The 24,374-nt window shown below is 52.7% G+C and overlaps 2 protein-coding genes across 3 annotated transcripts in view; both read left to right on the top strand.

Annotated features, from left to right (window-relative positions):
- Nucleotides 1–1,685: 1,685 nt before the first annotated feature.
- On the top strand, nucleotides 1,686–11,653 carry RCHY1 (ring finger and CHY zinc finger domain containing 1). The gene is made up of 9 exons (XM_077304737.1): nucleotides 1,686–1,855; nucleotides 1,946–2,065; nucleotides 2,177–2,292; nucleotides 3,565–3,643; nucleotides 6,193–6,237; nucleotides 6,325–6,383; nucleotides 8,564–8,590; nucleotides 8,802–8,922; nucleotides 10,937–11,653. Exons 1-9 carry the CDS (start codon nucleotides 1,784–1,786, stop codon nucleotides 11,066–11,068), a joined length of 771 nt encoding a protein of 256 aa, XP_077160852.1. The 5' UTR covers nucleotides 1,686–1,783; the 3' UTR covers nucleotides 11,069–11,653.
- Nucleotides 11,654–12,488: 835 nt separating this feature from the next.
- The window catches only part of SMYD1 (SET and MYND domain containing 1), a 30,966-nt gene continuing 19,080 nt past the window's right edge, over nucleotides 12,489–24,374 (top strand). For both annotated transcript variants that reach the window (XM_077304736.1, XM_077304734.1), the window contains exons 1-4: nucleotides 12,489–13,762; nucleotides 16,870–17,046; nucleotides 19,148–19,361; nucleotides 20,395–20,525. In XM_077304736.1, coding sequence (XP_077160851.1) covers nucleotides 13,641–13,762; nucleotides 16,870–17,046; nucleotides 19,148–19,361; nucleotides 20,395–20,525 — 644 coding nt within the window. In that variant the 5' untranslated portion in view covers nucleotides 12,489–13,640. The remainder of the gene's footprint in view (nucleotides 13,763–16,869; nucleotides 17,047–19,147; nucleotides 19,362–20,394; nucleotides 20,526–24,374) is intronic.

Below are 24,374 nucleotides of genomic sequence, written 5' to 3'. Positions count from 1 at the left end.
GAACCATCCTTTCCTGATGGCCTACAAGGCTTCTCTCACACAGGGACCCCCACAGTTGTGGCCCCCTAAAGATCCTCCAGCTAGACTGCCAGAGGCTGGGGTCAAAGCTCCAGCTTGATATTAAATTGGTAAGGTGTTAAGCAAAATGCTCAAGTACCCCTTATGCTCTATCAAAATTTTTGGGGAATTTAGCTATGCACAAGGGATAAGTAGCCTAATCTGTTTGCTGTGTTAATGAGGTGATTAATTCTTGTAGAAATCCACGGGATACAAATAATGATTAATAATAAGGTGTATGCTTTATTTTAAAAATAAGACATAGACCAACACTACACAATCACAGCAGAAAACAATAAGAAATGGCTAAGTTCTAAGGGGGGGAAGCAGAACCATACAATTACCTATATGGAGAAGTTGGATGCCTTGGTGAAGGGGGTTTCAAAGGACCACAAATGGGCCAGCCTCTGAGTTGGGTGTGAGAGAGTAAGTGCACGAGGGGCTCCAAGGAAGGGTTTTTGTAGCCTTTCCTTAGCCAGATACGTAGTAAAAGTCACATAGGCAAAAAGTAGGCTTTGGACAAAAGGGTGCAGCCACTTCCTTTTGATGTGTGCCCAAAAGGTTAATTTATCCAGGATGTCCAGATCAAAGAGAATGATCTTGAATGACTATAGAGAGCACTAATTCTCTTGGCAAGCTGGCGTTAGGTTGGGTGGATGGGAAGGGGGATTTCAAAGGTCAGAAGTTTCTTCTGAGATCTGCATGTTTAATTGGGGTGTGGGGAAGTCAGGATGGAAGATGCTCTTTGAAGTTGCCAGCGCTGTGCATGCCTGTTTCTCACGGCTGCAGGGTTCAGGAGGTCAGTCAGTCAGTCATGCCAAGCTGCACGGATGCTTTGCAAAGACACGTTGGCCTGACTTTGCCTTATGTCTAGGCCACAGCAAAGGTCCATAATTCAGAGTCTTGCTTGGACAGCACACAGGTGCTGTTCTTGTCCCACAATGAGGTCTGTCATTAGGTGCCTATTCAGGGCTCCTAGCACCACAGAATGCAGTCCAGAGGGTCTGGGTGTCACTGGTCATATTCCAGGGTGTGGTACCCTTGGGGGGGGGGCTCCATTCCTAATAATTAAGGGGGGAGCTGAGCCCTGAAGGAGGGAACTCGCCAGGACAGGCCAAGAAGGCTGAGAGGCTTTCTGGAGTGCACTGAAAAGAGAGTCAAGACCAGGGGCAGTCAACTTGTGGCCCTCCCGGTGTTCGTGGACTACCATTCCCAGGAGCCCCTGCCAGCAAACGCTGGCAGGGGCTCATGGGAACGGTAGTCCATGAACATATGGAGGGCCAGAGGTTGACTCCCCCTGCTCTAGAGCAGGGGGAGTCAAACTGCGGCCCTCCAGATGTCCATGGACTACAATTCCCAGGAGCCCCTGACAGCATTCGCCAGCGAATGCTGGCAGGGGCTCCTGGGAATTGTAGTCCATGGACATCTGGAGGGCCGCAGTTTGACTACCCCTGCGAGCCTCCTCGCGGCCTGCTCCAGGCCCGATCGCGAAGGCGCAGCGCGCTCCAGGGAAGAGGCCGCGTGGAGAAGGGAGCACGCCGCACACGGCCCCTCCCTCCCTCGCTCGCGTGACCCATTGGCCGGGAGCGCTGGGCCCGCCCCCGCCCGCCCGCCCGCTATTGGCCCGCTATTGGCCCGCTATTGGTCCGGGCAGGAGCCGCTCTCCAGGGGGCCGGCCGAGCCCGCGCGCCTGCGCCTCACGGCCTGGCGAAGCGAGGGAGGCAAGATGGCGGCGTCGGAGGCGTCTTCGGTGGAGCCCGGGGGCTGCGAGCACTACCGCCGCGGCTGCCTGCTGAAGGTGGGTGAGTGGGGGTGGCCCCGGGCCCCTTTCCTCCCCTGCTTCCTCCGTCCGGGGCGGCCGCCGCTGAGCCCTCTCCGCTCCCCCCAGGCGGCCTGCTGCGGGCGCTTCTACGTGTGCCGCCTGTGCCACGACGCCGGCGAGGACCACGCCCTGGACCGCTTCCGCGTGCGGGAGGTGCGCTGCGCCCGCTGCCGCCGCGTCCAGCAGGTGAGCCGCACGACAGCCCTGCCGGGTGGGCCCCGGGGCAGGCGGGCGGGCGGGCGAGGGGGGGGGGCGTCCTCCCGGGCTGAGCCCGTGGCCTCTTGGGGTCTCCCGCAGGCGCAGCAGCGGTGCGAGGGCTGCCAGCTGGTCTTCGGCGAGTACTTCTGCGGCACCTGCCACCTCTTCGACGCCGACAGGAAGCAGTTCCACTGCGAGGCCTGCGGCATTTGCAGGTGCGCTCAGAGGCCGGCCGGTGGGGGGGGGGGCGCCTCCTGCGCGCGCATCTCTACCCCCCCCGCCCCCCAGTCTTTTCTTCGCTCCTGGGGAATGTGCTATACTAGAGGGGTAGTCAAACTGCGGCCCTCCAGATGTCCATGGACTACAATTCCCATGAGCCCCTGCCAGCCTTCGCTGGCAGGGATTTCTGGTAATTGTAGTCCATGGACATCTGGAGGGCCGCAGTTTGACTACCCCTGCACTAGACATTGGGAATAGGATTTTTGCATGCACAGGAATGAATGCTGGAATAGGAGAAGAGCTGCTTTTCACACTCCCCTTTTCTCAGAGCGCCTTCCCTTCCTTTCCCCGCAACAGGCCCCCTGTGAGGCTGAGTAAGCTCTGAGAGAACTGGGACTGGCCCAGGGTCACCCACCAGCAGGCTTCAGGTGGAGAAGCAGGGGACCGAGCCCTGTTCTCCAGGTTAGCGTCTGCTAACTTTCTGAAGGTCCTCGAGGCAGAAAGTGCCAATATCACAATGAATGTGTTCTGAATGTACTTGGTGTGCAGATTGGGGTGGGGGTGGGTACTGTTGGGGCCACAAAAACACTTGGTTTTCATCATTGCAGACCTTTGTCCATCTAGCTTCCTTTTGATTAATTTCATTTTTACCCAGTCTATTGATCCCCAAAGCGTGCCCAGCGTGTCTTGTGCAGGATAATGACATAATTAATTTGAGGGTGTCTCTGTCTTCCCTGACAGAGCAACACTTTTGATCCTACCCAGATAATTCACATTATGATCTGTAACATGTAAGACTGCAGTTTCCCCTAACCTGACTTTGAGGCCAAAAGTCAGAGGTTAGGAGCAGAGGAATTAATTTCAGAGTGTGATGGGGCCTGATTTTCATGCCATGGCCTTGGGTGGAAGGCTGAAACCTCCTCCCCCCCCCCCCCATTCCAGGTTGCCAATCTCAATTGGGCCCCTGAGAGCTTGGGACATTAATTTATGGTGATTGGATCTCAGTGTCAAAGTCAGGCCTCATTCTGGTGGTCTTTCCCCCCAACAGCTGGCAATACAGTGGCTTGGTGGTCTGCTCCTTAGTCCCTTGTGACTGTCTTCATTCTGGTCCCAAGCAAGTCGTCATGGCAGCCGCAGCAAGAACGCATGTGTGTGCTAGCTGTGGAATCCAAATGGAGGGAGAGATGAGGAGTAGCTTGTAAATTATTTGTGAGCTGAATAGAATAGCCCGTTATGCACTATACCTATTCACATGCTTTTCTTCTCAGGATTGGTCCCAAAGAAGAATTCTTCCACTGTTCCAAATGTAACTTGTGCTTGCCTCTGACTCTCCAAGGGAATCACAAGGTATTAAATGGAAGATTTTAAATGTCAGTAATTTAAAATGAAGCAAAAGAGATCTCTAGCTGTGACTGGTGAATTAAAGCAAGGTTTATTGAATGATTTTTAAGTGTATCACTAGGCAACACATTCTTTAGAATTCACTAGCAAAATTCTTTCTTTCTTCCCCCCCCCCCCCCAAAGACTAAGGGCGGTTTACAGGGAACAAGAAAAGATACAGATAACCTATGGTAACAGGTGATAACAGTAATAACATAACAATAACTTAACATGATCATAACAATAACATTAGAAATGGAATTGCAAGAGCCTCAGCTCAACTCTTACTGGGGCCCAGTGGGTTAGGCAGATTGGTGTCAGTCGTAGTAGTAGTAGGGGGGGGAGCTTGGGGGCAAATTGGAAGCGATGGTTTGGGTCGACCTCAACCAAATTCCTGGCAGAGGAGCTCCCTTTTGCAGGCCCTGTGGAACTGTTTAAGTTCTGTCAATAATAAAGACTAACTTTTGTATCTAATACTTTAGTGCCTGGCATTACATGGTCCCCTATATTTGGAAAATCAGAGTCCAGACTAGAGGCTTAAGCATCTTCTACGTAGAGATCCATTGCAATGAAGCTTTAGTCAGGGCTGCTGTCTTATGGAACCATAAAGTTAAGTATGGCTTCCTTCTTGGCTAAGGCTTAATTATAGTCTCTTGCTCTCTGGTGTCAAGTGAATTAAAAAACTGAAGCTGCTCACTGGAGCAGTTCAGTTACTGAACTGAGCTCAGGTTTCCAAATGTAGCTAATGACAGTATTCTTGAATCTGGCCTTGAAAGAAATAAGGAGGAGACCCAGTTACAGGCACCTGCAAGCTGGAGCAGATATACTGTCCTTCTTGTCAACCCTCCGGGGAAATTAGAGAGCTTTGCCTCACCCCCCACCCTGTGGTTTTTTTTTTTTTTTTTTTTGGGGGGGGTTGCCATCAGGTCGCAACTGACTTATGGCAACCATGCAGGAATTCCAAGAAGGCAAGAGGTGTTCAGAGGTGGGTTGCCTGCGTCTGCCTTCATGTCAGCCTGGCCTAACTTCTGAAATCTGATGATCTCTGGATAAGCAGGGACAATCCAGGTCATGGCCCCTCCTCTAGAGTAGTGGTCCGCAACCTTTTCCAGGCTGTGGACCGGCGGCAACTGGGAGGGCGATCGCCCGGCTGCACATGACATGCATGCACCATGCGTGGCTGGGTCGTGCATGCGCACGTGCACCATGCACGGCCGCAAACGCGCATGCGCGTGTGTGTCACGCATGCACGTTTGTGGCTGCGCATGGTGCACGTGCGCATGCGAGACGCCCCGGCCGTGCATGCATGCGCGGGAGTGTCGCGCCTGAGTGCTTGTGGCTGTGCATGGAGCAAACGCACATGCGTGGCCTGGCACAGCCCTGGAGAGGCAGGGAGCCGTGGCTCAGTGCCCGGGCCTTCATCGCCCGGCACCGGGCCATGGCCCGGTGGTTGGGGACCACCACTCTAGAGGACAAAATTTTTTAAATTAATAATTATGAAATAATAATAATAGTGGCCAGAGAAGAGATTCAGGTGGGTAGCCATCTTGCTCTGAACCAGCAGAACAAAGTTTGGCCTTCAAGGTCCCACTGGATCCAAACTTTGTGTTCAGTGGTCAGAAAAAAGCAGGCAGGCAGTGAAAAATGTATTGAATTTCATGTATATAATCATGCCAGTAAAAAAGAAAAATCCGAATTCCAATATGCTGTTCCATCCTGCAGGCTGGTATGGTGGGAAATTCAGATCTCCATCTCCACTCAGGCTCTGGGCCAGTCATGTGACTCCCAGCCTGGCCATGGCCTGGGTAGCCCTAGGACCAGCTCAGGGCCGATGGGGAGGCAGGCAGGCAGTGTCAAACCACCTCTTGCCCTGGGAGCCCTGCGGGGTCACACACAAGACAGGAATCAACAGTCCTTTGTGGATTCCAAAGGACTAAAGTCGAGCAAGAGAATCTCTGCAGTAAAAACTGAATGAGTGGCATTTTTGCACGCCCAACAGAACCAGTAAAATGGATCTCGCATTATATTGACAATGGTTTGCTACTGTACCACTCTTAAATATATCCTGTCACTAAGCAAGACAGTGATAAAGGTATTGAGACCAAAAAGTGAAAAGGGAGGGGCCACGGGAAAATTAGGTGAAGGGAGACAGAAGTGAATGGGAAAAGTGGAAATGGGAGAGAAATTAAGAATGGGAAGGTGGTTTTGTCTTGCTGCAACACCTTCACTGTTGTCTGCAAGAACAGGAGACAGGAATGCTTTCTTTGGGAGAAAAATACATGCAGACCGGCACTTGCGGGAGCCGCTGACAGCAAGGTCTGTTTAGGGAAGTTTGCCTGAGTTTTGGAGAAAAGGGAAGCTTAGCTGATCCCAGAGCATTTTGCTCGGTTTGGACTTTCCTGCAAACCCCCCCCCCCCCCCACTCCCTTGGTGTGCCACCATTGCAGAATTAACGTTGATGGTGTATCTGTTTAAAGAGGAAGAAATCTCCCCTCTCTCTGTTTTTGTTTACACAGTGCATTGAGAATGTCTCAAGGCAAGATTGTCCGATTTGCTTGGAGGTAACTTTCTTAATATAATGTGCTGTTTTATTTGCAAGTGTTTCCTTTGATGTATGTGGAAAACCTCATTTTTGTTTCTTAAAACAGGACATTCATACCTCACGAGTGGGTGCTCATGTCTTGCCCTGTGGACATCTTCTTCATCGGTAAGACTGTTTCCTGGACTTGTAATTGGCTGGCTGATGGAACCCAAAGGGTCCTCATCAGTGGTTCATCTTGGAGGGAGGTGACCAAGGGGTACTGCAGGGTTCTGTGCTGAGGCTAGTATTGTTTAACATTTTCAGGAATGATTTGGATAAAGTAATAGAGGATACACGGACCAGAATTGCAGGTGACACTAAATTGGGTGGAGGAAAGGACTCTTCAAGAAAATCTGGAAATATTGGAACATTGGGCCATAGCTAACAAAATGAATTTTATTAGGGAGAACTGTGAAGTATTATATTTAGGCAATAAAAATGTGATGCATAACTTGATGGTAATACACGTGAAAGGCACTTAGGGGTTCTGGTGGACAGTAAGTTGAATTTGAGCCAACAGTGTAACATGGCTGCTAAGAAGGCTAGCGTGACATTAGGATGCCTTCTTAGGAGCATAGAATCGATAGGAAGGGAAGTTATAAATAAATAAATAATACCACTCTATTCCGCATTGGTTAGACCTCATTTGGAGTACTGTGTCCAGTTTTGCAGAAGGATATTACTAAATTAGACCGTGTTCATAGAAGGGTGACTGGGGTGGTTGAGGGCTTGGAATCCCTGCCTTACAAGGAGAGGCGGAGAGAGTTGGGTATGTGCAGCTTGGGGGAGGGCAAAAGGTGATATGATAGCTGTGTTTAATTATATAGAAGACTAGTAGAAAAGCCCATTTGTAAAAATGGGTTTTTCCAGCGGCTCGGCGAAGGCTGCAGGAACGGGCGGCCGCTCCTTGAGAAAGGTGCGGCCGCTGCCGGGAGCACAGGCCACGGCCACTGGCCGGAGCACAGGCTGCCTCCTCCTCCACAGGCAAGGTAGGCACGTTGGCGGCGGGCAAAGAGCAGGGCTGCCGCGTGGTGGGCAGAGTCATCACATGGCTCCACCATGGAAGAATGTTTAGAACAGTGGACCCCAACCTTTTTCGGGCTGGGGATCTGGCGGCGGGGAGAGGGAGGGGCGCGCCTCAGACTGAAAATGGGGGAGATGGGGGGAACACACACACACACAAGAACAACATGGCAGTAATTCCTCAAAGACTCCCAAACCCCCAACCAACCTCTGGAGGGGTAGAAAAAGAGGCCACGGTAACAATGGCGCTCCAAGCGCTAACTGGAGTTGAAGTCGTAAAAACTAAGCCCAAGTCAGTCCCAAGATGCGCTTTCGCCAGTCGCCACTTGTGTTCCGGGGGGTGTGTGCCATTTTGTCCTTTAAAAATGCGTCTGCGTACCCTCCGTGTAAGAAGTAGGCGGAATGCTTTTAGCCCGGTCCCCCTGGTGCTGTCGCAGTGATCAGCCCGTGGGCATGCTTCTTTTAAAAACACAACCAAGGCAACTTCAAAAATGCTCTGTGTGTGTGTGTGTGTTGCCCCCCCCCCGTCTCCCCCATTTTCAGTCTGTCTTTCAGCGCTTCCCGGTCCCCAGGGTCTGCGCCTCCCCTCCCTCGCAGCGCAGCGTTGCTGCACCAGGAGGCTGCTGATCGCTCCCAGCACAGTGAGCGCCGTGCCACGGGGTAGGCACGCCAGCTGGCACGCTAGCGCCCGCGCCTCTCTCCCCCCCCCCCCCCCGCCGCGGCCCAGTACCGAGGGCTTCATGGCCCGGTACTGGGCCGCGGCCCAGTGGTTGGGGAACACTGGTTTAGAAAACTTAGAACACTTAACCAACATAAATTCGGATAATAGAGATGTTCAGGAAGAATATCTAAACTCTCACTCCTACATCCCTAGTAACTGCAACAAAGATACAAAAGAATTAAGATCACAAGCAGGAGCAATTAATGAGGATCTTGAACTAGACTCATGTGCAATCCACAATGCACTTCCCTGTCCCCCCCCCCCCTGGTCCCCAGGGCGTCCCCCCCCGGAAGATATTAACAGATCAAAGTCCCTGGCAACAAAACTGCAAGAGTCCAGAAGGCAGGGCACTTTCCAACTCCAGTCACCATGCAAGCTCCCACGGAAGATGATCCTCACCAACCAGAAACTGTGGAGGATTGACTCACTGGCCTATGGTTTCCTGAGTCATCTCTCATCTCTTTTGTGAAGATTGGGATAACATTTGCTCTCCTCCATTTCCACTCATTTCGTTATCTGTTTGTTAATGGATATAATAATGCTGCTGTGTTTCTTCATCTAGAACTTGCTATGAAGACATGCTGAAAGAGTAAGTATCAACTTTCATGTGTTCTAAGGGCATCGTTGCACTTTGGGACTGGAACTTGCATGTTGTAGAGCATGCTTGAGATTGCCTAGGCGGTTGGGCTATAAACCAGGGAAGGAATCCTGCCTGTCCCTGGGAAGTGCTGGTTGGGGATGCAGGTCCCGGCCAAGGTCTATTGGCTAGTTCCCAAATGTGTCTGTCTGTTCTCTCCCAGAGGCTATAGATGCCCCTTGTGTATGCATTCGGCCTTGGACATGACCCGCTACTGGCAACGGCTGGACAGTGAAGTAGCCCAGACACCGATGCCCTTGGAGTATCAGAACATGATGGTGGAGGTAAAGTGGTAGATGCTGCGTAACAGTGCAGAATGTCACCCCACAAGAAGCTTGCCCTGGGCCAGCCTCCCCAGAAGGCCCACCGCACTGCAGAATCCTGGAGGAGCGATCTTCAGTCTGGTGCTTGGCTCTCTAACCTGTACGGGAATCTGCTAAATTGGTGTGACTTTTTAAAAAATCTTTCCTTTTCTCTTTTTTTTTTGGCATTACTTAATCTGAAATTATAGCTAATCTGCAATGATTAAATATGCAGCAAAAATTAGGTAAATGGTTGCATGGAGTCATGCTTGGCATTGCAGCTCGCTTTCAACCATTGAAAATTTTACGTGGCCATTATTATGGTTTCTAAGATAAGATTTTACAGGATTCTCCAGCCCAGCTTTTCTCAACTTTTTTACCATTGAGAAACCCCTGAAACATTCTCCAGAAATTCCAGAAGTGGTGCGACCATTCAGAATATGGTTGGGAAGCAGAGCTGTCTACATGCCCACCTGGGGCCCCTCCCCTTCCTACCCTCTCCAGGCCCATCATTGGCCATTGGAGGGGGTGGGTCGACATGACCATATGTGGTCATATCACCCAATAAACAAAATTTAAAAATGTATTCAAAATTAACTAACTACCACCCTTTCAGAAAATCCTTCTAGAGTTGTCAAGAAACCCCAGGGTTTCATGAAACCCTGGTTGAGAAAGCTTCATTTAAACATACCTTTGCAGCCTTAAGGAATAGAGACACTTGCCTTTTTTTTTTCTTTCTTTCCAAGAAGCGGAAAGTTTCTGAGGTACCGTATATACTCGAGTATAAGCAGAGTTTTTCACAACATTTTTTCACACTGAAAAAGCCCCCCTTGGCTTATACTTGGGAATACGCAATAATTGAAATAAATCCTTTTAAACAGCCTGCTCAGGCTGTGGAAGGCCAGCCAATTGTTTCCTTTCTTCCACCTGTGCCAAGCCAAGGTACCAGCACCCTACCTGGCCCCAGAACACCTAGCCACAGTGATCCATGCAACAGTCACCTCTAGAATAGACTTCCTCAGTTTGCTCCACACAGGCCAACATTATCTCTGCTCTAGAAAATACAACTGGTACAAAACACGGCAGCCAGTTTTTTCGTAGGAACTCCCTGGAGGGCCCACATTCAGCCCACGCTCCCAACAGCTGCACCAGATACCGGTTGAATTCCAGATCAGGCTTAAGGTCTTGGTAATCACCTTCAAGGCCATACGTGGCCTTGTGTGCTTGAAGGACTGCCTCTCTGCTCTTCCCCCCCCAAAGAGCTCTGCATTTCTCAAGCACCAACACCCCCCCCCACCTGGTGGAATGAGCTCCCAGAAGAGAGCCACAGTTCTGCAGGGCCTGCAAAAGGAAGCTCTTCCGCCAGGCATTGAGGTGAGGTCAATGACAACATCTGTCAGGCTCCCAGAGCCCTCTCCCATCCAGATATGCCCACTCTGCAGGTGTGCGGTCGTAAAATTACTGTGAACAAACTAACATTCTGTTGTTGGCTGTATTGTGTTACGATTATTGTTGAACAACTAAGAAACACACTTGAGTCTTCTACTCCACGTGCTGGCTGGAGGCCTGTAGTACCAAGTCACTTTATCCCAGGGACCAGTAGCGGCAACTGGGCCAGAGTTTTCCCAGGGAGAGTCAAGGAGAGAAAACTGAAGATGGGGGGTGGATTCAAGTAGGTACACTGATAACTGAGAAGGAAACAGAATTTATGTGGGGACTTTCACAGAAGGTACAAAGGAAATTGGGGGGGGGGGTTTCCAGGTCCCTACTTGTAATAATTCTGATTCCATTTAATGTAAGGAGCTGGAAGGCCTTCTGATGCCAATGAACACTTCTTTCTTAGATAAGCAAAAAGGTATTCCTAGTCAATAAATTTAAAATGGTTACCTTTTGGACTGTTTCTGTACTGATGACTTCCATCTCTGCGTATAGCCCAATGGTGAAATTAATAACAGCAGTAATGCAATTAAATTTTTTTTTCTCTGTTTGGTTGCAGATTCTTTGCAACGATTGCAGTTCTCGATCCACAGTGCAATTCCATATTCTGGGCATGAAGTGCAAAAACTGTGACTCGTATAACACCGCCCAGGACGGCAGCTGCCGGGTCTCGTGGCCCAGCCGCGACTGAGGCTGCCCATCCTCTCCTGCTTCCCACGTGGGGCCTCTGCTCGGCACGCCAGAGATTTCCCCCCTCTGAAGCCTGTCCTGGGGGCATGGGCACCCAAACTCTGTTGCTCCTGGTAGCAAAATCCCATCGGAAGCATTTTCCCGGTTTTAAGACGGAATTCTTTGGGATCAGCTTGGACAGAGCCTCAGCTCTTGGCGTTTCTCCTCGTGTAGAAGAATCAACTTCACAACTTGCTTCTTTTCAGTCGTTGGGAGTGAAATAAAGCAACCACGGATTATTTCATTCGGTACTGAGCAGGATAGAGACCCACCTGGGGAAAATTACCTGCTTTTTGAGACCCCTGGGCCTTGAATCTCTTCTCCCCCCCCCCCTTCCATGGCACGGAAGGCCAGCTGTCTGCTTTCCCAGGACCCCCCTGCTCAAGTCTCAGGAGGTGGAAGTATTTAAACTGGCTAGTTTTTTTTGGAGGGTGGGGGGAAACATCACAGGTCGTCCCGGACAAAGAAGCAAAGCTACAGCGGACGAGACAGGGCTCTTTTTCCTCCTTGGCCAACATGCAATTAAAGGCTCAGTCATACTTTAAAATGTCAGTTTTCTTTTACCTGGATAGGATTTTATCATTACTTGTTGAGCTATTGAGGAAGGGCTGAAGAGTCCAGGAGTTTTCAGTTTCCAAAAGAAATGACTAAGGGTTGGGGGGAGGGGGGACAGAGGTGGAGAGAGACATTTTTCACCCTCTTCCAAATGACTAGAACTCAAGGGCAGCAAGTGAAGCTCCGGACAGACAAGAGGAAATACTTCTTCACACAGAGTGATTAAAATGAGGAATTTGCTACCAGAGGATGCAGTGATGGCCAGGTATAAACGGCTACAGAAACGGGGTTAGATAGATTCGTGGCACAGTGACCTATGGGGAACCTCCACATTCAGAGGCAGCATCAGGGAAGGTCTCTGCCTTTATGCCCCGCTGTGAGTTTGCCAGAGAAGAAGCTGTTTTTTTATACCCTGCTGTTCACTGCCTGAAGGAGTCTCAGAGAGGCTGACGATCACATTCCTGTCCTCTCCCCACAACAGACACCCTGTGCAGTAGGTGGGGCTGAGGAGCTTCTGTGCAAACAGCTGCATCAGTGCTGTGGCAAGCCCAAGGTCACCCTGCACGTGGAGGAGGAGCAGGGAATCAAATTGGGCTCACCAGCTTAGAAGCTGCCACTCTTGACTGCCGTGGAAAGCTGTTTCCAACCAGGGGGAACTGGTTGGCTCTTGTGGAAGACGAGATGCTGGGCTAAGTCGTTGAAAGGTGGTCACTTGGAGGAGGGCAGGGAATGGTTGGTGCTGGCAGCAGAGGAGAGGACCCGCAGGTGGCTAGATATCGGGGGGGGGGGGGGATGTCACAGTCAGAGTGTTCAGCAGTGGAATCTGCTGCCAAAGGAGGTGGGGAGCTCCCCCTCACTGGGAGTCTGATCAGCAGCCATGCAGGTACTTTTCCTGGATGCTTGAGGCTGATCCAGCATCAGGCAGGGTGTAGGATTCTTTGACTAAATGGACTCTTACTCTTTGGGTCCAGATTTTATGCTCATTCTATCACAGGGTCTCTCCGTTGTTTCTGTAGGGCTGTCCGTGCAAAGTACAAGATAAAGAGTGCTCCCACCTGCCCTGCAAACCAGTGTGATGTGGCTGTTGGGCGGGGTGGGGCAGCATTGTTATGCTCTCTGGGAACCATTATAGTTGCTTGATCCAGGGGTATCTGTGCCTCTGAGAAGCCGATTTTGAGTTAAAAGCTCCAAATTGCTGGGATATTTTGTTCTGGAAACGGCCATGTTTCTGTATCACAAGTAACCCTCCTCTAAAGCCAGCGGTCTGCTTCCTCAGGGTTTAGCAGGATTTCTCGAAGGAAATGACTGAGAGAGAGCCACAGTCTTCCCCCTAGTGTCTGCCTACCAGTTGATTTTCAGGGGCAAACTGCCCCTGAACATGGAGTTTATTTCATCCATCCAGAATTCTGAGCCTCCCAGTTTGGCTTTGAGAAGAATTCAAGGTGAGCATAACAAGAACCCATTTGGTCTGTGGCCAGACCCCTTTGCAAGCAGCTGGGCCTTGGCCCACAGGGCTTTTGTGTTTTCAGCCCAAGGTCTCTGTGGCACATGACTTGCACTGCGTGTCAAACAACTGTGGCATTGTTCGCTTTCTTTTTGAAGGGCAACCCCCCCCCCTCGCGTGGTATGCCGCGTATCTCCTGGGCCACTTAAGCTCTGGCTCAGCTGTCGGCCCCTGACAGACAGAAGCACTTGCCTTCTAAAAATACCCCTTTCCAGAAGCCTCCTTGCTCTCCCTGCTTGCTTGGAGAGGGGAAGCCGGTGGGAGGGCAGTTCACCCCCTAACGCTGCTTGGCTTCATTGTCTCCCGGGGAAACGAACCCTGGCCGGGCAGAGCCAGCCCCCTCCCCTAGGGAGACCTTGCCCCGGTGGATCTGGGAGCTGGAAGGCATTTAAGTATCAGCCGTGATAAGATCCTCAGCCCACTTGGAGCCCTTGGCGTGGCGAGCGAGGGCGTGCTCGAGGAGCCCCAGCGAGACATGGAGACAGTGGAGCTCGTCAGCTTGCCCGGCAGAGGCCGGGGCTTGAAGGCCGTGAAGGAGCAGTGGGCAGGAGATGTCCTCTTTGCAGAGCGGGCTTACGCTGCCGTGGTCTTTGACAGGTAAGCGCAACCCTGCCACCTGCACCTGGAGGGGAGGCTGGGCCTGGCCTCCTGGGGGAAGATGGGCAGCCCTGCTGTGCATGCAGACCCTTGAAGAGCAGGGTCCAGAACCTGCTGGCTTCCCCCAGGACCTCAGTGGCTGCTGAACTGGACTCTGCTGGCTCAGTTGCTTCTTCAGCTGCAGCCAGGGCATTTTGGGGAAGCACTCAGAACAGAAATGCCAGAGATGTGGAGCCAGGCAAACTGGAGCGGCTTCTCCCCATGAAAGGCTGAGCCCAGTGGGGGACAGCTGGAGAAAGGGGCCTTTGGTTTGCACATCTGTTTGGATACGTGGCTTCCCCATAAAGTTTTAACCACGGGGGGGTTAGTAGTCCTACCCCCCGCCTGACCCACCTGGCTACCCCAGCCAAAGCACCAGACGGTGGCATCTTCTCAGCTGTTTCTCTTTGTGAAGCTGCCCGGGGGAAGGTTGGCCCTTGGGCACAAAGACTAACTGGCTGGGCCCATGCAGGCGGCTGCAGGGGGGAGGGGGTTCTCTTGCTAGCAGGCAGGGCCGAAGAGGCCGGTCAGTCCTGAGGTGCACCTCGCGGGGGGCAGAGTCCTGGGGTTTCTTCCCCCCCCCAGGGATGGGGGTGGGGCCCAGAGGGAGTGCTGTCCAGTCCCTGGAGAGTTGCCTAGTACCAGAGAGGCTTCTGGTGGGAGGTGCCCTTGCTGTGCTCCTGAGCTGGGTCCTTTGGAAGGTGTGCCTGGGCAGGCAACTGAAGTGCCCTTTCGGAGCCCTGTGCCCTCAAAGACTCCCAAACGCCCTCCCGGCCGGAATCCACCCGGCTCAGGCTTCCCAGGTAGAGCCCATGTTCGCCTTTCCTTTAACACCCCTGCTGCCTCCCAGGGTTCCTGGCCCAGGAAGGGGAACCTCCGCTTGGCCCCCTGAGCCCCAGCTGCTGCCAGCATGGATCCTCTTTGTAGCTTCCCCAGAGATGGCTGAGGCTAGCGATCTTCATGGGGCTCATGCAGAAGGAAAATCCCATGGAATGGACCGGAGTCAAGATAACAAAGGCGCTGATTTACTTCTATTTTTATTGATTTGCTTGAAGAGTCTTATGCATTCATAAGACTGGTTGCTTAGAGAACCATTGCTTCAAATAGAAAAGAAATTGCAGACATTTCGGTTAACTGATCTTCCGCAGTGCGATTATTCTTCACCCCAGTTGTTTGTGTGAGATAACTTGCACAGCGATGGCCGGTCCTCGGTGTCCCCGAGGGAGGGGCCCCCAGCGGCACGCCTCCTGTGATCACATGGGCACCCCTTCTCTGGGGGCAATGAAGATCTGCTGCTTTCTGGGCCGGTCCCGGTCAGAACAACCGAAAACAGGAAACATTCTGGGTTGGGTTTGATGGTTACTCTGAAATATTAAAGAGACTGAAGGCAAGATGCTTTTATTCTTGCTCAGTTTAATATTGACCTCCAATACTTTACTCTTGCAACAGAAACGGGCTCTTTGGTGACATTTGGGGTTCATGGATCCACTCGGTTTTTTCCTAGTCTGCCCGTTCCCTCCGGCATGCACTCCTGCTGTGCTCTCTTACCGGGAAAGAGGCTAGCGAAGGCTGTGTGAAAGGAGGCCGGGAGGCAGGTAGACGGCTGAACCCACCGCTCTCTTCTCCAGACCTGGCCTCCCTGGCTGGCCCACCCTGCCCTGCCCACTGCTGGCTCGTTTGCCTGGAAGGGCCAGACTGTCCCAGGAGCCCGGGCAGGGCCAAGGAGTCGAAGGGGCTGAGCTCCCGGATTTGGCAGGGCTGCCCCGATGGATGGAGGGTTGGCGGGGCCTGTTGTTCTCCGTGGCCATATATGGAGGGGAGCCCCATTCGCTTGACAGCTGAGAGAAACCAGCCCAGCTCCTGCCGCCTGTGCCAGGGCTGGGCCAGCTACTTGCAGGGCGCCAGGAGCCTAGGAATTCGGGAGCATTTCCCCCAGCGGGTGGGCTCCTGGCCAGTCCTTGACCGATTTTTGATCACTTTAATTTCAAATTGTTGGGGTGGTTTTAAAAGGTGATGATTTTATGTATTTTTTAATTTGTTAACCAGCCTGGTGGACTTTGGAAGGCCAGAAATGTGCCAAATAAATAAATGTGAGCAAACATTATTTCTCTTCCAAGTCTTAAACATTTGTACCAATGACTGGGGATCCTTAAAGCCTGGCAGAGAGCGTCTCACCTGTCAGAGAGCGTCTCACCTGTCTCACATGGAAAGAGACAGACATTTTTATCTGGTGGTTTTATTAAAACATCAGATTCTGTGTCATCCATAAAGGAAAGAAAGGGGGGGCGGGGGGCACTAGATATGATGGAAAAGAGCAGGCATTTACTGGATTCATTACAGCAGTGTGGTTGCCATGACCTTCCTTACAGAATAAATCAAAGACGTTCTTGTGGGTGGGATACCCATTTGTCAGTGGTGACGGCAACATAGGCAGAGAGGCTGCTTGGCGGCTGGTCAGCCCTGCAAGCCCTCAAATCTGCCTGGCCTCCCTGGCCTGGCTGGTGGATGGCCTCCCCACCCCCTACCCATGGACAGCTCCTGGAGCAATGTCCCCTCACCTCAGCCAGTGCTGCCAGAAAAGGAACTGGTTCCCATGGAGGTGGCACTCTGCAGGCCAGCTCCCCAGGGGAAAGGGTAGTCCTTTTGGAAGGCCCAGGCCAGGCTCTACCTGAGTCAGTTGCCTTCATGTGCCTTGCAGTGGCTGGGGTGCTTGCGGGCCCTCCCTGCCCCAGAGGTGGGTCGTCATCGCCCGGTGTCTCAGCAACATCTGCTGCAGCCAGGCTGCACCCCTGCAGCAAGGATGGAGAAGCTGGAGGAGGGTGCGAGGAAAGGGCTCAGCTGCGGGGGGAGGGAAGGGGAGGTGGCACGGGCCATTGCCTCAGGGCCAGCCCCGAAAAGCCTCTCAGAAACTCCTCTCCTGGCTTCTCTGCCCTGCAGCCCGTGGAATGGCCGGTCTGTGGTGGGCATGGTGTTTCCTCTCCGTCCTGCCTGGGAAGCTTGTTCTGGCTTCTGGGCCCCAGTGCTCCGGCCGTGTCCGGCTGTCTCAGGTGCTGCCTCCCTCTCCCCAGCCTCACCCACCTTGTCTGCCACACTTGCTTCAAGCGGCACGAGAAGCTTCACCGCTGCGGCCAGTGCAAGTTTGCCCACTACTGCGACCGGACCTGCCAGAAGGACGGCTGGACGCATCACAAGAGCGAGTGCTCGGCCATCAAGAAGCAGGGGAAGGCACCCAACGAAAACATCCGGTGAGCCTCAGGGACCCCGCAAGGCAAGCTCTGCAGAGGGGCCAGGAGGGGTCTTGGCACAGCCCCCCAAACGGCCCCCAGCCCCTCGGTAGGAGCCTGCCCAGGGCCTCCTCAGTCTGCCTCTCCAGCCAGGACAGCCGTTGTGGTCTCGGGGAAGGGTCAGAGGGTGGCCCACTCTTCTGGTTGGGAGGATTGGCAGCTCCAGTTTGGGGAGTGCAGGAGCAGGGCCTTGGGGGGGGGGCACAGTCGTGTCTAGCGCTGTAGAGCCCAGCACCTCTCCCCATGGGTCAGTGGGAATGCTGGACAATCTCTGGGAGGTGGGCAGTCCTCCCTGAGGTGGGCAGCCACTGGGCTGCTCCCTGGGTCATGCTCCCATGGGGCACCCGTAGCAGGGCTGGTTTCTCCATGTGACACATGCTGTGGGCCCTGCACTGTGCCTTTCTTCCCATGAATCAAGGCTGTATCCTCCCTCCTTCCCCTTTTCCCTCTTTCAGGACATTTGGAGTGACACCCCTTTCCATTGGCGGGGTGTGTGTGTCCCTCTGCCCCTTGTCTGGTTGCTCCTGCCACTATTGTGCTGTGCTTGTTGTTAGGTGTGAAGTCATGTCCAACCCATTGTGCCCCCATGGACAATGATCCTCCAGGCCTTCCTGTCCTCTACCATTCCCCGGAGTCCATTTAAGTTTGCACCTACTGCTTCAGTGACTCCATCCAGCCACCTCATTCTCTGTCGTCCCCTTCTTCTTTTGCCCTCAATTGCTCCCAGCATTAGGCTCTTCTCCAGGGAGTCCTTCCGTCTCATGAGGTGGCCAAAGTATTTGAGTTTCATCTTCAGGATCTGGCCTTCTAAGGAGCAGTCAGGGCTGATCTCCTGTAGGACTGACCAGTTTGTTCCAAAGGACTTGCAAGAGTCTTCTCCAGCACCAGAGTTGTGCTAGGGCCTCACAAGTCCTTAAGCAGGCTCTGAGGATACAGGCCCTGCAAACCCTTAAGCAAACCATTTCTGACCAGAGAGGTCCCTCTCCTTCCTGGGCCTCTGACTGTGCTTTCTCTCTCTCTCTCTCTCTCTGGGCTTTTCAGGCTCTGTGGAAAGCCAGGAGAGGTCACTGCTATTCTCGGTGGCTAAGTTGCAGAGGACCTGGGAAGCTCTCTGCTGCCCCCGAAGCCCCGAAAACAACGGCCAGTGGGGAGAGATTTAGCAACCCAGCCCATCCTTGTTATGGCTTCCCTCAGCCAAATGGATGTGGGCTTTTCACTTGGGGATGAGGCAGACGCATGCTCTCACACACGCGTCCAGGAAGCTTCCTTGAGGGCCTGTTGACCCTCAGCGCTCTACTGCCATCTGGCACATCAACTGCCTTCTGAACAAACCTCTTTTTGCCTTTCCAGCACTTCATTACCTGTTTTGCTTTCCGAACACTGGAAAGAGTGGGATAAAATAACTTACAATTTAATTTCTTATTGTAAGAATGAAAGCTCATCTTTAGTATTTTCTTTTGAATCCAATACAGTAGAAATCTACCAGAATCACAGTGCGTTTTTAAGAGTGTTCTTTTACCTTGCAGCCCCATAACATTAAGAAGAAGAAGACTTGGTTCTTATATGCTGCTTTTCCCTACCCAAAGGAGGCTCAAAGGGGCTTAGTCGCCTTCCCTTTCCTCTCCTCACAACAGACACCCTGTGAGGGAGGGGAGGCTGAGAGAGCCCTGATATTTCTGAAGAAGAAGAGGAAGAAGAAGAGTTGGTTCTTATATGCCGCTTTTCTCTACCCGAAGGAGGCTCAAAGCGGCTTACAGTCGCCTTCCCTTTCCTCTCCCCACAACAGACACCCTGTGGGGTGGGTGAGGCTGAGAGAGCCCTGAGTTTCCTGCTCGGTCAGAACAGTTTTATCAGTGCTGTGGCGAGCCCAAAGTCACCCAGCTGGCTGCATGTGGGGGAGCGCAAAATCGAACCTGGCATGCCAGATTAGAAGTCCGCACTCCTAACCGCTGCACCAAACTGGCTCTAAAATAGTTGGTCACTTATTACAAATTGACTAAATTGACTAAGGGCATATCATAAAGACATCTTCAGCTCCCCATCCTGTTTTTTGGCCTCCTAGGCTGGCTGCCCAAATCTTGTGGAGAATCGAGAGAGAAGGTGGAGGGCTGATGGAGGGCAGTTTGGTCTCCATAGATGAACTGCAGAACCACGTGGAACATTTTGGAGACGAGGAGAAGAAGGAGCTGCGGATCGACCTGGAGAGCTTTCTGGAGTTTTGGCCGCCCAACAGCAAGCAGTTTGGCATGCAGTACATTTCTCACATCCTGGGTGTGGTACGTTGGCCTGGGAGGTCATGGCTGGGGGCTTTTCCTGGGAGTAAGAGTGCTTGAGTAGACTTGAGCAAGATCCCAAGTACATCTCTCTAAGACAGCCCCCATCAATAGACCTAAGCAAGCTATTGATGGCCATAGGCCTGGCATTTATTTATTTATTTATTTATTTATTTATTTATTTATTTATTTATTTATTTATCATACTTCTATACCGCCCTCCCCAGAGGCTCAGCATGGTGTGACTCAGCTAAGGGTGACCCTGGCCTAGCTAGAGGCCGCTCTTTCCACCTGTCCGCTCCTTGACAACTCAGAAATGCTGGGCTGGTCTGGCTGTGGACATCCCTGATTGCTGTTTTTATTCCTGAAAGTACCTTTCCTTTGTGGCTCATGGTGGCTGACAATTTTAAGTGAAGAATGTATAAAATACAGTAGCACCACAGATGTCCCCCTTCACCAAAAGGCCCACAGCAGACGTACCATTATAGGTCCAGGTAAGGAATCTTCAAGAGCCTCTTGTGGTAAGGCAGCCGTCTGAAAGCTCTGCCCGTGAGGCTGGGAGTTCAATCACAGCAGCCGGCTCAAGGTTGACTCAGCCTTCCATCCTTCCAAGGTCGGTGAAATGAGTACCCAGCTTGCTGGGGGGTAAACGGTAATGACTGGGGAAGGCACTGGCAAACCACCCCGTACTGAGTCTGCCATGAAAACGCTAGAGGGCGTCACCCCAAGGGTCAGACATGACCAGGTGCTTGCACAGGGGATACCTTTACCTTTACCTAAGGAATCTTCAGCACTGCCTGAGAGTTTCTAGCCACAGCATCCCCCCCCCTAACCTCACTGGGGCGCCTGCAGAGCTCTCATCACCGCCAGGGAGCTACAAGCAGCCTGCCCATGGCAGCCCCAAGGCCGGGGTTCCTGCACACAACACCTGGGATGAGGCTGTCGGCTGACAGAGCTGTTTCACAAGGGGTTGTGCTCAAGGGCATCCCAAAGTCCTCCACTGTAACTTCTTCTGCCCTTGTGTTTTGTGGCACAGATCAGCTGCAACGGGTTCACACTGAGCGACCAGCGGGGCCTGCAGGCGGTAGGGGTCGGCATCTTCCCCAGCCTCTGCATGGTCAACCATGACTGTTGGCCCAACTGCTCCGTCATCTTTAATAATGGCAAGTAAGTGGAGCTCTGCATTGTGCCTATGGTTTGATGTGGGATGTGGATCAAGTGGCGGGGGGGGAGGGGGGAATTAATCTCCCAGAGCTTCATCTGCTGCTGCATATTTTAGAGCTGCGGGGGAACAAACATTCTCAGGGCACATGTTAATGGGCAGAGCTCTGCCTTTAGTAGGAAAACTTCTGCTTGAAGAAGGCAGCCAACTTTCTAAGTCCTAGAGTAGCGATCCCCAACCTGTGGGCTGCGGACCACATGTGGTCTTTCGACTAATTGGAGGTGGGCCCCGAAGGACGCCTTCTCCCCCCCCCCCCGGCCCTTTACTTCATCCCCCCCGGCCCTTTACAACACACTTTGGGTGTCATTGTCTCCCATCCCTCCCAGATGGGACTATCTCGTTGCAGAGAAACAAGCTCAGGGTTCCCATTGATTTGTCATTGTCATGAGTTAAAATTTCCATGAAAACAAAATGTTCCTTATGTTCATTGTTGTGGCGTGTCTGTATCTTATTTTGAAGGGATGTTTAAACATTACCATAGCGATCAGAGAGCGTTAGGGCAGTGGTTGAGAGTAGAGGAGTAAACTATCCCCCCAACCGGGCCTCAGTAAAAGGCGTTGAGTGGTCCCCAGTGAGTGGTCCCTGGCATTGAGTGGTCCCCGGTGATAAAAAGGTTGGGGACCACTGTCCTAGAGGCAAATGAAAAATGCAATCATGGGCTGGGGAACATTAGGGGCCAATTGGATTGCTCTGCTTAGAGCCAATCAGAGGCATCAGCTGGCTGCCTGAAAGGTATAAAAGTACATGAGTTTGCCTGTTTTTTCCTGTTCAGTCGTTGTAGTCTGTTGCTGGAGTTGCTAAATAAAAAACTTGGAGTTTGTGATCACTGGACCCGCAGACTTAATACTGGCAACGAGGATCGGATTGCTGTCCGAGGCAGCCTGCCCGGGGAAGCAACGGTCCAGCCAAAGCCACTGGTGGACCTACCCCAGCTGCGCCTGGTGCCTGCTGACAAGGGACCAGGCAGTTGAGCGCAGTTCCAGCTCTTGCCTCTCGACAAGGGAGAACCTTGTGGTGCCTCAGCCAGGACCGCTGGAGCAACTCCACTGAGTGCCGCCCAGGGAGATTGGGCTCAGCTCGCTGGATCTCGTGGCTTGGACGCCACCCCAGAGAGACTGGGTCCAGCCATTTCTGTGCTTGCTGCAGCGCCTTAAGCCACACAGGCCGCTGATTGGTCACCAACTGCCAGCCAATCACAAGCACGCCATGGCCACCGCGCCAAAGTTCGAGCCCTTCTGATGATGCTGAGGATTGGGAGTCCTACGTCGCCAGAGTAGAGTGCTTCTTCGAAGCATCATCGATCCTGCAAAGAAGTGCAGCTGCTTGTTTGCCCTTGCCTGGGGCCTACTTGCTCCGGTCAAGCCAAGAGAGGCCACATACGAGGTAATTGTCAAGAAGCTCCAAGACCATTTCGACCCTCAGCCGGCAGAGATCACCCGTCGTGACGCTTTCTACTGCCAAAGCCAGCTCGAGGGAGAATCTGTCACTGAGTTCGTGGCAGCCTTGCGACTGGCCGCTCCCCACTGTGCATTTGGGAATGTCGAGCAGATGCTGAGAGATCATCTTGTGTGTGGCCTGCGAGATGAGCGGACTCAAAGACACCAGTTCTCAGATTGGGACTTGACATTCCAGAAAGCCCTCGATGAGGCACTTGCACCCGAGGCAGCCACAGCCAACACCAAGGCTGTCCGCCAGGCTCGCACATCTGCCGGACTCCGCCCGAGAACAGCCCCGGTCCATGCCAACGACACCAACTGTGAGGCCACCACATCTGAAGAGGAGATTGATGAGGTTCGACCCTCCTCGTTTGAGAGACGTGGGGACCGGAAACAACAGCCAACTCCCTGCGCCAGCTGTGGTGGCCCGCACCCGAGGAAGACGTGCCGTTTCTGCGAGGCACAGTGCAAGCTCTGTGGCAAAAGTGGCCACATCACCAGGGCCTGCCAGTCCAACTCAGAAGATTTGGAGCACCCAAGAGGCAACCGGTTCCAGGCCCGCCAAGGTCAAGCACGGAAAGAACAAAGAAAAATGTCTAACCGCACCATGTTCCAGTGCAACGACTGGCACCTCGGCTCAGACTCAGAACTGAATGCTCTTCACCAAGAATCACAACCCACCACAATCCAATCAACTGATATTATTTTATTATTATTATTATATTTATATACCGCCCTCCCCGAGAGCTCAGGGTGGTTTACAACAGAAGATCCGTGTGACAGTCAAAATATAGAAGGAGCTCCCTGTAGTATGGAACTGGACTCTGGGTCTTCCGTCCCCATCATCTCGAAGGAGACCCTCAATAAGCTCCGTCTCCAGTGAGTCCCATGCCTGCAATCCCTTGGGCTGCGATTGACTCACTTCCAGGGGAACCATGTCCCTGTCATTGGCATCGGCAATTTCCGGGTGCAACACAAGTCCATCACCAAGGCATTACGGCTGGTCATCGTTGAGGGCTGCCACATCAGCCTGCTGGGTCTTGAATGGTTTGCCCAGCTGAGCATCATCATCTCTGGCATCCATCGCCTACAGCCCTCACCACTTGAGGCCTTCCATGCGTTCTGGGCCGTATTCGACGGCACACTTGGCTGCTACACGGGCCCGCTGATCTCCTTTGATCTCGACCCAGCAGTTCAGCCGATTCGTCTGAAGGCACGCCGAGTGCCCTTCGCTCTCAAGCCACGCATAGAGGAGCAGTTAGACTGCCTAATTAACCAAAGTGTCCTGGAACCAGTGCCGCATGCCAAATGGGAAACCCCTATCGTGAAGGCTGACGGGAGCATCCACATCTGTGCAGATTATAAATGCACCATCAACAAGGCCCTACAACAACATGCGTACCTGGTTCCTGTGGTCCACCACCTTCTGGCATCACTCGCAGGAGGCAAGGTCTTCTCAAAGCTTGACCTTACCCAGGCATACCAACAGCTTCCATTTAGTGAGACTTCCGCAGTTGCACAAACTAATGTAATGCATCAGGGCGCATTCTGGGTCAAACAGTTACAATTCGGAATCAGCACAGCCCCCGGAATTTTCCAAATCTTGATGGAGGACCTCCTGCCAGGGCTGCCTGTGGTGGCTCTATATTTTGATGACATGCTGATCTGTGGGTCGTCGGAAGAAGAGCTAGCTTCCCAGTCCAAGTTCCATGGTGCAGGCCTCCGAGTCAAGAAGGAGAAATGTCAACTGGGAGTTCCTGCAGTTGAATTCCTGGGGTTCCTCATGGATGCGTCAGGTATCCACCCCACACAATCCAAGGTCCAGGCAATCAAGCAAGCCCCTGCACCTCATTCACAGACTGAGCTACAGGATTTCCTCAGGCTCCTGAACTTTTATCATGTGTTCCTGCTGAACAAAGCATCCATGGCAGAACCTCTGCACCGTTTGCTGGTCAAAAGCAAGCCATGGTCCTGGACCAGGCAACACCAAGCTGCATTCGAGGCCGTCGAACTCCTGCTATCATCAGACAGCATCTTAGTGCACTACTCAGAGGCCCTGCCGCTGACCTTGGCATGCGATGCCTCACCCTACGGCATCGGAGACATTCTGAGTCGTCGGTACCCTGATGGCCGGGAAGCTCCCATCACCTTCTATTCCCGCATATTATCGGCTCCTGAACGCAACTTTGCGCAGATCGACAAGGAGGCCCTGTCCATCGTGGCCGGGGTGAAAAAATTCCATGATTTGTTGTTTGGCAGGCCGTTTTGCAGACCCTAAACCGCTTCGGGGGCTCTTCACCCCGGACAAGCAGACACCTCAAATCCTGTCACCTAGGATGCTTGAGGAGGTCTATCTTC

The sequence above is a fragment of the Paroedura picta genome, chromosome 11, assembly GCF_049243985.1.
Source record: "Paroedura picta isolate Pp20150507F chromosome 11, Ppicta_v3.0, whole genome shotgun sequence".
Taxonomy (NCBI): Eukaryota; Metazoa; Chordata; class Lepidosauria; order Squamata; family Gekkonidae; genus Paroedura; species Paroedura picta.
This window is presented reverse-complemented; position numbering and strand designations above follow the sequence as displayed.

Coding starts and splice junctions, on each gene's coding strand:
- RCHY1 (XM_077304737.1), top strand. CDS start 1,784: ATGGCGGCGTCGGAGGCGTCTTCGGTGGAGCCCGGGGGCTGCGAGCAC. Junction 2,066..2,176: donor GCTGCCGCCGCGTCCAGCAG/GTGAGCCGCACG, acceptor GGTCTCCCGCAG/GCGCAGCAGCGGTGCGAGGG. Junction 3,644..6,192: donor CTCTCCAAGGGAATCACAAG/GTATTAAATGGA, acceptor TTGTTTACACAG/TGCATTGAGAATGTCTCAAG.